This window comes from Saccoglossus kowalevskii, chromosome 20, assembly GCF_978046115.1.
Source record: "Saccoglossus kowalevskii chromosome 20, keSacKowa6.1, whole genome shotgun sequence".
Classification (NCBI taxonomy): domain Eukaryota; kingdom Metazoa; phylum Hemichordata; class Enteropneusta; family Harrimaniidae; genus Saccoglossus; species Saccoglossus kowalevskii.
Genome location: NC_140660.1, coordinates 20,151,220 through 20,162,663, shown reverse-complemented (window position 1 = coordinate 20,162,663; position 11,444 = coordinate 20,151,220). Strand labels below are relative to the sequence as shown.

General features: G+C 34.9%; 1 protein-coding gene across 1 annotated transcript; it reads right to left on the bottom strand.

Annotated features, from left to right (window-relative positions):
- Window positions 1-1,970: 1,970 nt before the first annotated feature.
- On the bottom strand, window positions 1,971-11,197 carry LOC144351315 (uncharacterized). The gene is made up of 9 exons (XM_085494429.1): window positions 11,162-11,197; window positions 8,342-8,455; window positions 7,989-8,102; window positions 7,665-7,751; window positions 7,028-7,234; window positions 6,556-6,768; window positions 6,258-6,407; window positions 3,816-3,957; window positions 1,971-2,389 (listed from the first exon to the last, which is right to left on the bottom strand). The coding sequence occupies exons 2-9, from the start codon at window positions 8,397-8,399 to the stop codon at window positions 2,320-2,322; spliced, it is 1,041 nt and encodes a 346-aa protein (XP_085350555.1). The 5' UTR covers window positions 8,400-8,455; window positions 11,162-11,197; the 3' UTR covers window positions 1,971-2,319.
- Between the last annotated feature and the right edge of the window lie 247 nt (window positions 11,198-11,444).

The following is an 11,444-nucleotide window of genomic DNA, read 5'->3' as shown; positions in this document are numbered from 1 at the left end:
ACAGACGCTCATATGTACTTATAGTAACAAAACATTTGTCTTGATCGCAAGTTGGAATATTTTGGTTTGTATTTTAATGTAAATATCTTTGTTTAGATTAATTGGGTTGGTTACCACATCGACTTTAGTAACTGGCATCGACTTTCTATTGAGCATCATACCAAGAAGCGATTAAACTTCATTGTGAAGGCTACCTACATTTGTAACCACAAGCACAACATTAATGAATATGGTTATTAATATTTATGCCATAACATGCAATTAAAACCAAGACTATACAGTGTTTGATAACATTTTAAAGTTTAAGTAAAGTACAGGTGAAATATATTGCACTTGCAACAGAGGACCTTAATTTTTACAACGTGTAGCCAAGTCTCCAATGAACCTGCTTTATGTATAGATATAAGACACTTGTTTACCAGGTGTGCTGTCATGTCAACTTAGCGTTTCTCTAACGAGGCCGAGCTAAGTATGTTTTAGATTACTTTGAAAGTAATCTAGTAACCTTTATCTGGACGGGGAATACTGTAATAACATTCCTGGGGTTAAATTCATTGACAACCAATATAACGGTCTTGGAGTGGTTGATCGTGGATGGCAGTAGTGTTGAATACAAAGTCTTTGATATGCCTTAAGAGTGAGTCATGACGTGCAGTCATTGACATTTCATTGCTTTGATAAATTTAATCGGTTATTGCTCGTCTACAACTCGTACAAATGCGGGTGAAGGGTGAAGCGGTATGTGTACGTAATTATTGGATTCAATGTAATTGATTCCTTAATTCAAACAAGAATATTTAAATGTTATAGTGAAGTTATCAAGTTGAACACATTTTGCAATGATATCTACATTTGAACATAATGCGTTGTGTATTGAATTATAATTACATAAATATAAGTACAGAATAAAAAGTTGATAGTCAAAGTTTATTATAATAATAAACGTCTCTTTATTAAAATTATATTAAAATTAATTAAAATTTTTGCCAGCTTTATTTCGCCAAAAGCTTTTGCCTCTGATACTAGGTTCAGTAAATATTATTCACTTCACGAAATGTATTGCTTATACTAGTAGATAAATGTAACTCATTGGAACCGTAACAGTGTAATATTGTTTGTTTATGTATATATGTTTGAAGACAATCTTGTGTAAATGACTGGTTTATCTATTAATACTACGATACAGACTTTCCGTTTTCGACATTGTGAAATTCCTTCGTTTTTTGGGAGACAAAACCTGAAAAAAATTAGTTTGACAAAATAAATTAGAAATGTATATTAAGAATAATTCATAACAAAAAGTATTCCCTGTGCACCCAAAAATAATTGTCATAGTTACACAAGAGTATTTCAGACAAAAGATAATTTGATATATTCACTCTATTTTGCCTTTTATTTGTCTTGGCATATGACTGAAAGAAGCTGAATGAAATTACAAACTCATGTATGAACAATAACTGTAATAAATACTGTAATTAAAAACGAAAGAATTTCACAATTTCGAAAACGTAAATGCTTTATAGCAGTGTTCAATACTTGTATGTACTTTTTATATTATGTTTAATATTTACATGACTGTTTTCCAATAAACCACACAATGTACTTTCAACTGGCCTGTAACACTACAATGTATATCTCATGGTGACAAATGTAAAATATGCATATAAGTATGTAATCAATCACGCTGTTCATTATATGACGCTGAATGATTTCTCATACTGTTTCTTTAGTTTATGTGTGTATGAGCTATGGATGGAAATCGTTTGTTAATATGCGCTTTAAGTCAAGCTTACAACCCTGGTGGCTACGTACTCTGCTGTATCTAAACAAAGCAATGTAAGAACCAATTTGTGTTTATATATATTGATAGTAAAGAAATTAGTACATGCATATACTAGTACTTTTTCCAACTGCTTTTAAGTACTTTTATGGTCCAGTTCATCTAAAATAAATTTATAAACGTGCGAATGTGCGGCATTTGTATATCTTTAATTATTAGACAAAATAACAGTATGGTTTAGAAATACTACCAAATCAACTGCAAAAATCTGGGTCTCTAAAACATATCTGATTAAAAGAAACGACGCCAAGTCGGCGAACCTGTCTCAAAACAGAAAGTTCATATATTCAAAGTGTTTTATTTCATAATACATATGTGACTGCTTATAATATATAATTCATTGTAACGTATAGTACAAGTCAAGTGCGGGATATATATATAATACACACTTAAAATAGTAATCGACATTGTTGAAAAAGACTGTATCAATTATTGTGCAATATATCTTCACACGTATGTTACCATGTCCTTTTATGCTACTAGTTATCATATTCACAAATAAAATTCAAAGTGTTGCTACAGCGTACGTCATTCCAAAATAGATCTTTGCTGAAAGAAATAATATTACAAATATTTGTTGCAATTTTGATAACATTGTGAAAAGCAATCAACATGTAAATATTTGGGCCGAATATAATTGCGATGCGGTAATTGTAGCGTAAAAAAATAAAATAGAATGAAAGCTCAGAAAGAACTCCTGTGTCCTGAGAGTATTGAAAACTTATAATATGTCGATTATTCGAAAGCGGAAATGTATATTATTATTAAAATTTAGGTAATTATAATGGATGTATATAAACCCAAAATTAATTAGATCGTCACATTATCTTATATGTACCAAGTTCATTGAAATAAGATTCGTACTTAAGATATTGATGGAATACATTTTATTGTAAAACTAATAACGTCTGCACAATGTCACATACCATCTATATACCAAGTTCCATTGAAATGTAAGTAGAAGGTCTGCGTATTTTATGACCATCTATGTACCAAGTTCCATTGAAATGTGTAATGTACTTGACATATTAATGTAAAGCCGAACATTGGCTAAATATGTATATTTGGTGATTAATATGCACGATAGTTTTACCATAGTTTTAGAGCATATATGTGCCAATTGTCATTGAAAATATCAGCAAAATTGACTAATTATGCAAAATAGGTAATTAGTACACGTATATTAACTCAAAACATATCAGGTCTGTACAAAGTTTTATTGAAATGTGATGATTAGTACTTGAGATATAAGTATAATAGCCCGAAACTAATCATTAGCAAATCCAGTAATTGATGTGCATGGATATTTACTCAAAAGTAATTACATCTGTCCAGAGCATCTATGTACCACGTGTCATCAACATTTAATGAGCGGTTCTTTAGATATCAGCGGAACAGTCATGGAACAGCTAAAATATAGCTAATTATTTTGAAAATTAGGTCATTATTAAGCGTAAATTTCAACCAAAACCAAACTAAATCTTTGCATTAGCTCAGGGCATCAATTCATCAAGTTTCATCAAAAACTTACATATGGTTCTTGAGGTATAAGTGAAACAGACAGTCAGACAAACACACACACGCACATACACGTCTTACCATCGTTCTGACGACACGCATTGGATTAACTGTTAATATATAGTTATGTTTTGATTAAAAAGCGACTCTATATAAGATTGCGATTTAATAAAACTCAATTAAATTAAGTTTCAATTTTAGCTCAATTAAATAAAAATGCAATAAAATAGAAATAACATCATGCAACCTGTGATTTAACATAGAAATGTTAGGGTTAGTAAAGGGGATCGGTATGGCACATTCAATTCCCCTTTACTAACACAAAGCTACGCAAAATTGACTTAAATTCGGGTCGTGATGTATTAAATGCAAAGACTCCTATATAACCAAAATTCAAATATGTTTGCAATATGACATTGACAGTTATTAACATTTGTTAAAAACAAGTGTCACTTACGTTGTCATTGCACAGTCTTCGTGATCTGCATCACTTGGTTCATGTGGATACTGCCTCCAATTGATAAACAGAAGAGGTGTGCCATCTGCATATACATAATGACTTTCAGTTCGGATATCATTAACTCCGGTCCACCAGCTCCCTAGTAACAAAGCACTAGTACTAACCTCTTAAATTATCAATATGAGAGTGGTTACAGACAAAATACTAGTAAATGTATCATTTTAAGCAATATTAAAGCAAGAAAACCATAGATGATATAAGGCCATAGTTGTACTATTTTGCAAACGGCCGCCGAGATGTCGTTGACAGCGAGAGGGCCAGGTGATTTGATTTGATTTTCTAATGTCATCATGTCAACTTTTCACCGGAACTATATAACAGGAATAGTAAATTGTTTCTATGTGACAGTGTCTCTCTTTGCCCTAAGTCAAAATACCTTTCCGTGTCAGGTAAAGATGTTGCAACCATGATTTAATACACAGAACTAATAATACAAAAGTTTTTCAACTGCTGTGCATCAACATCGACACTGCCATCTGAATCTGAATTCATATTGCAATAGTTGAACAATACAATCCAAGAAGAAAATAAATATCAACCACCAAGTAAATCGTCAATCAAATCGTTGAAGATATTTGAATCAAAGGATTCTTTCAGTTTATTTTCTGCCATCAATAATTTTTTCTCAAGCTCCATAAAAAAGTTACATACTTTTTCAGGTTTATTAAACTAGACTTGATATTTTGCCTTTTTGTGTGGTTTTAATTACATCAGGTTGAACGTACATCTCGGAAGTCTGAACGTACCACCTAAATATTTTATATTACACTTTGTAGGAGCCAAAGGTTACATTGATCTTGGTTCTAAAATATTATCATCACTGCTTCGCATATGGTATATGGTGACTTTTGCAGCAGTGTTGTAATAGTTTGATTACATCGCTGGCAATAATTCTTCATACAGCTGTTTGTAAGTATCTCCCATCAGGTAAGAGTAGTAGTAGTACATAACTATTACAGGTTGACCTGGATTGAGCAAGATGTTTGAAAACTGGGGTGACAAATGCTTTATACCTGTTAGCTTTGCGAAAACCTCCAGACAAGCAAGATTTTCAAAATGATATGTATTTAACATATTTAACTTCCTGGGATGAAATTGGGGAAGACAGGATCTTCAATGCCCATCATCACGTCAAAATCACCTACTTCATCCATCGGATCCAAGGGAATTTATGGTATTTGTCTTTCATCATCACTCAGAGCCTCTTCCAATTGCCCATCTGTCCAGAATTGTTTTTTGTTTATTTTCGTACAGTTGACATCAATAATCAGTCATTGGGCTCGATTAACAGTAATACAAAAAGCAAGATGAAAGTAAGTATCCACTTGTGGAATTTGTGAACACTTTCTTGCCAATTTTCAAAATTAAATTTGTTGTGTCCCGTCTTCTTTAAATTGGAATCTAACCATATCCTCTTCAATAACACTCATACATTAAGCATTATGTATGTTCACATCACAATTGATATACAGTTATACAGTATATCAACAAATTGCTCAAGCAATGTATGCATGCATCTAGCACGCGTGAATATCATTAACAACCCGAAAGTACAATCATAAAGTAAGTTGGGAAATAGCCATCCAAACAGAAATGAAAAATTATGTGATTGTTAGATAGTTTACTATTTGCCCATCAGTAAAATATGAAGTAACTAATGCGCATGCTCACTCCTGACCAATAAAACAAAACGAAATACGAGAATTGCAGTCGCACCATATCCATTACATACTCAGCCGCAATTGTGTCACGAATCCGGGGAAAATTTATTTCGTTTATACTGTATTTTCATCCAAGACTCTCTTAAAAATAAATTTACTTAAATATAAATTTACATAACATGCAGATAGATTTGCATGTAAATTTTGACCGGGTTGTCATAGTGATATTGACATACAAAGAACTAAACGTTACTCTAGAACACTCAGCGAGATATCGGCGGCCATTTCCAAATAAGGTCTGTTCTTAGTTAGAGAAAGGTCATATCCTCTGGGCGGAGCTACGTCACAGAACGTTATATATTGCCAAGACACACACCACTGTATCATATAATTAAATAAGGTTAATAAAGTTGAGAAATTAAATAAGGTTAATAAATTTGAGAAAACAGCACAAATTCAACTTTGAAGTAATTCTGGGCACCTGAATTTATATATTTTGCACATGTAGGGTTGAACTTGTTACACTGTTTAGTAGAGTCTCAACAACTATTCGAAGTACAGTTTTCTGGGAGTTCCGGCCTTTATTTTCACCATGATGGTACCAGGTGGTGAACATACCCGGATGCCCGCTTCGAAGGTAGATGGATTTTTACATGCAAAGAACTCAGAAACAGAAGAAACAAAAACATTTGCAGTTGCGCAAAATGTTCTCACTCACAGCCAAGGCCATATTGCTCAATAAGCTGTACTAGATAGTTATTTTCTTCCATACTTCTGATCTTTGCCAAATGCGCTCCAATGTCATGACAACTAACATTAGCTTGGCTCCATGTGAGACGTTCCTTACGCAGTTCAAATCTTCTGCGAGCTAAATGTTGCCACATAATAAATAGATATTGGGTTAGTTTCACAACGTTTCACACCTATAAGAGGATTATATCAATGTATGGTGGAATAATTTAAACAATCATTTAAACGTATGGCTAGATAATCTGAGTAACACACAATTAGATTACCTGGTGCATATACCTCCACCTCACACAGTGACAAAAGGTTTGTAGTTTCCTGTAACATAACAGTTACATATCTTCCTCTCGTTTCCATTCCACAGGTAAACTCAACAGTTTCCTGTAAAGCACTTTGTGCATTCACAATATCACCACATTGGACAGTTTCATCACGTTGTGCTGTATAGCCAACCAGAACCACAGCGTTTTCCAACCTTTCTTCTGAAACGTAATTTTATAGTCAATAATTTCTGACTTATAAAACACATATTGAATATGTCTGTTGCTATTTTTGGTAGAACACTCCACCAAGGCTTGTGCAGCACATCCGTTGGTCTGACGATTCCCTTGCTAAGTTGTTAGCGTGGGACCAGGGAGTTTGACACTTGGCGAATAAGACTTGTTCATTTGTCTACATTCGCAATGTTAAAATTTTGAAAAAATATAACATAAACAAAATTACATAAATATGGGAACTTACGACAGCAATCTTGACGATTAGTGATGATGACCTTATGAATGCAGTGAATCTCAAATAGGTCAATCTGCCACCACGGTTCATACTCTTCGGCAGTGTCCGTACACGCATCACTAGGAGTGAGAATGCCGTCAATAGCGTTTATTGCCTCATGTTCTATCTGTGTTGAACTTTGACTAACAAGTTTTTGATACACAACATTTGACACGTCTTAAAGGGAAGAAATAAATGTTAGATGATGTAAATATTGTTTTGTAAATTTGAGTTAATAGTGTAGCTATACAAATGGGTGTCACGACAACCACAGCGTCCTTGACTGTTTTATTTCATTTCAGCATTGGGAATCAAGGATATGCAATCCCGGCTTACAATACAAATCACTCACGCCCTCTAGCGTCCTTTTTGACGTAAATGAGGGTAAGCGTATCTTTACATTCGCGGGAGGAAACTTCTAATCCACACATCAAAACTTCAAATTTGCAAGACAAAAGTTGAATATGCAGGATAACGTTTTAATTTTCATGGCGGTAGCAACAGTTAAATTATGATTTACATATGCGCACTTTTCTGACAATGCAAACTGCAAATAAATATGATTTCCCAATTTGCAAATACGTAACAAGTATTTTCCATGTCCTACCTGTATTGCAGTCACACGTGTAGCTGTCAAAACCGTCTATACACATTCCTCCGTAACAGTCAGTAACATGAAGACAGTCGTCTGGATCTGTGGATGGTTTATGTACGTGGTGTATGTACATATTTACACTAACAACTCATTTAAAGCGAAGGGGTCACCGGAAATCCGATGATAAATACGAACGCAATAAACGCAAAGGCTCACTTGTGAACGCTTGGTTGTCACGCTATGGCCGTCCGCCGCATGCAGGTATACTTAATGTATTAATAATATTTGAATCGAAAGCATAATCTTGGTCAAGATAATAAATAAGTATTTACGCACTTATCTCACAGTGGTCGCCGTAGGTTCCTGTCACACAGTCACATGTATACCCATTCAGAGTATCATTGCATGTTCCGCCGTTTTCACATGGATGTGGAGAGCATTCATCAACATCTTTGTAGAATGAGAATAACGCACTTTGTGTAAGTGGAATTTATAAACGATTTCAAGCCTATTGTGTTGATTAGTAATTTGTGAGTGGAAATCTTGTATGTGGCTTTAACACGTGGTATCTGTGGGGGTCGAATTGTATTGTATGTCAAAATCTTCCGTTTCTGAAAGGTAGGCAAATGTACTCATTGTAATAATATTGAGTGTTGTTTTTAAAGTATATAATTATGTGCATCACTTACCCGTTTCACAGTTAATCCCTTGAAAACCAGGCACACAATCGCAGGTATAGGATTCCATAGCGTTTTCACACACGCCACCATTTTGACAAAGGTTGGGTTCACAATAGTTCTGATCTGTAAGCAACACGTAGTTTTATACTAGATGACCCGTATAGACTACAACTAATGACTAATGTAGATGTATTGTTGGTGAAATAATGTATGTTGTTGTTTTTATTTATAATAAGTATTTGTCAGATATTATATTACACGTTAAATTGTCATTGATGAATTAATTCCATGCATTCATCTTACGACAGATTACTGTTTAACAATATGCGCATATTGTCCGAGCAGTATCTGGTAGCAATGAGTTCCCGCAAGTCATATTTTTCTAATTGTGTTTTTATTCGGCTTCATGTATCCATGAAGTAGTTTTGGTGTAACTGAAACCCTGCTATCAGCTTAAAGGGGAACTAAATAGAGCCTATTTTGGTGTTTGTATTTATCAAGTTATGTCTATTGATTATAAATTTGAAAAAAAAAAAAAAATTATCTTCAGAGTTATGATGATTTAAATATGAGAAACCATAAACCTGCAAAGGACTTCCGTTTGCGCCATCTTGCCATCAAAAAACGCCCTCATGAGCTATAAACAGGTAAGGTAACAAAGCATGATGACGAAATAGTGTCTGATTAAATATAAGCAACTTAGGGAGCCATAGTTGGCTGTACTGGTGAATTGACTTCTAGTCTAGGTTGTTTCGACTTTTACGTTAATGTTATTTACAAGCGTATCAACATACAAACATTATGGATGTGCGATTGATCGAGACAGGCATTTTGTTTTGTTTTTTGTCTAACTGTCTAATAAATGCTGTTTCTAGTACTGCACTGTGCGGCGTGCAAATTATTCAATTTAGTATAGATGCTGGAGTATGCAATCTTGAGTTCGTAGGGTGGTGGTGGAAACATTTTCGTCCATGTATTCACGGGGCTGCACTGGCAAATCATGGGACAAGTGTCACAGGAACACCAAGCAGATTGTTCACAGACTTCCATGTAATTTGAAATAAAACTATCATCCGAACAAGGGGCATCGTCGACGATATACTCTCATCACTCACACTGGACTGATATGAATCTTCACACTATACCGTACTTCCCTGATCATAAGCCCGGAGGCATGAACACGTAATGGAAAAGTAAGGGATGAGCTTGTACTCGAGGACCAACTCAGAAAAAATGATTTTGTTTTGGGGTTAAACACTGTAACCATCTTGCAAACAACGAAAAATTATCCAAAAAAGTTATTCGTTCACCACGCCGGGCTCGGGAAAATAATACTTATTTTTGGAAAAAAATGCGTCATTGATTTGAACGACACTTTACAATGAAGAAACAAACATGTTCATAAAAAACACACACATTTTATTACAATACGATTTACATACCATCTGAATTTACGGTGAAATAATGGGTAGGGTCTGTGAGGAAACAGTGGCGAAGGCATTTATCATTATCTTCGTTTTGGTATGTTTTCGATCGTACGCAAACTCTCGACGCAAAGCAATTTTCCACCATGAGGTTTTTCGGCACGATTTGACCTGGAACAACTTCCTTCGATATAACAGGTCATGTCTTTAATTAACCAATCAAAATGATGTGTCGTAATGATGGAATTTTCCGATTATTGACGATGATTTTTTAACGCAATGCGGAAGTGAATTACCACAATGTTAAAATGCGATCTGTAGCACTGATTGCAACGAAAAAACGATGATTTTTTTCCCTAAAAACTGGCGATTCGCAATTTCCGAAATATAAATGACGGTTAATAGTAACCGTGGGTAAACTGAGTGTGGAGGAAGAATTTAAACACGTTCTCGGTCGCCAACATGTCTCATCGTTCAAACCCTAGGCCTTTCATGATAGTCTCAAAGTAAACCATGCCCAATAACCAGGTACACGACTTAACGATCACATTTTTGGCTTTTCGAAAGCTACTACTCAAAGAAATAGGGATTACTCCAGAATTGCAACATCGGGGTTCATCCTGAGTAAATGACAGAATAGAAAGCATGCGAACCACGTTGTGTACGTTCGCCACGCACTCTGAAATTAATGCGAGTTTTCTCATAAAACTAAAAGCATGAAACAAACTACCATGCCATTCACGATTATTATGAAATGAAACACACCTTTTACACGCATATTATAATCGTGAATGCTCTCAACTCCATAAATACCAAGTAAAAATATAGGGATGGGCTTCATACTCGAGAGGGACTTACGATCGGGGAAGTACGGTACTTTAACGCAATTGGGCTTTCACTCTCAGAATACTGTGGTTCAAACGCATAAGGCTCTAACCCAAGTTTTAAAAAGCACATTGTGCATATAAAAGTTGAGTTTATACTGGTAGTACACAATGCTTGGCAGAATGAACGGCTATGTACAATGGCGTATACGAATGTGATCAGATACTAAAACGTCATAGCTTTGAAAAGTACCCGGATGTTAAATATGTTCGTTCGTTATTTATTCCCCTCCATGAATGGCCTCCATGGTGTTTGATTGCAAGCACTTCAAATGCCTATCCAAGCTACAATTATAATTAAAACAAAATTAAACCACTGCAATATTATTTCGAATACAGTTTAGAATATACACAACTATAAATTAAGACCGCATTTAGGTTCGCTTTAACATTTCTTCCTGGAAGGCAAGTAATCTCTACTAATCGCCGTATTGTAATCTGGCCATTAAGTAGTGTGTTAGTTTGAAATGCGTCAAAAACCACAATACTATTGCTAGAGGTATGCCCGTTCTTATACTTACAGGTCTCGCAGTATTCTCCAGTGTAACCGTTAGTACATACACACGTGACAGTATCGCCAGTAGAGCATGTACCTCCATTGCGACACGCTGTTGCGTTGCACTCCATGGGTTGTTTCGTTGTCACCAATTTCGCTGTTGATAAATAACATATTGATGTTTAGACACTCTAACATTATATTTAGTGCATTGTAACATTTACCATTAGCTAGATGAAATTTAAGAGCGCGTATCGGGTATCCGTGGAGCGTCTGTCTCATTTGTATGAACGATTGCCGTTCCTGAA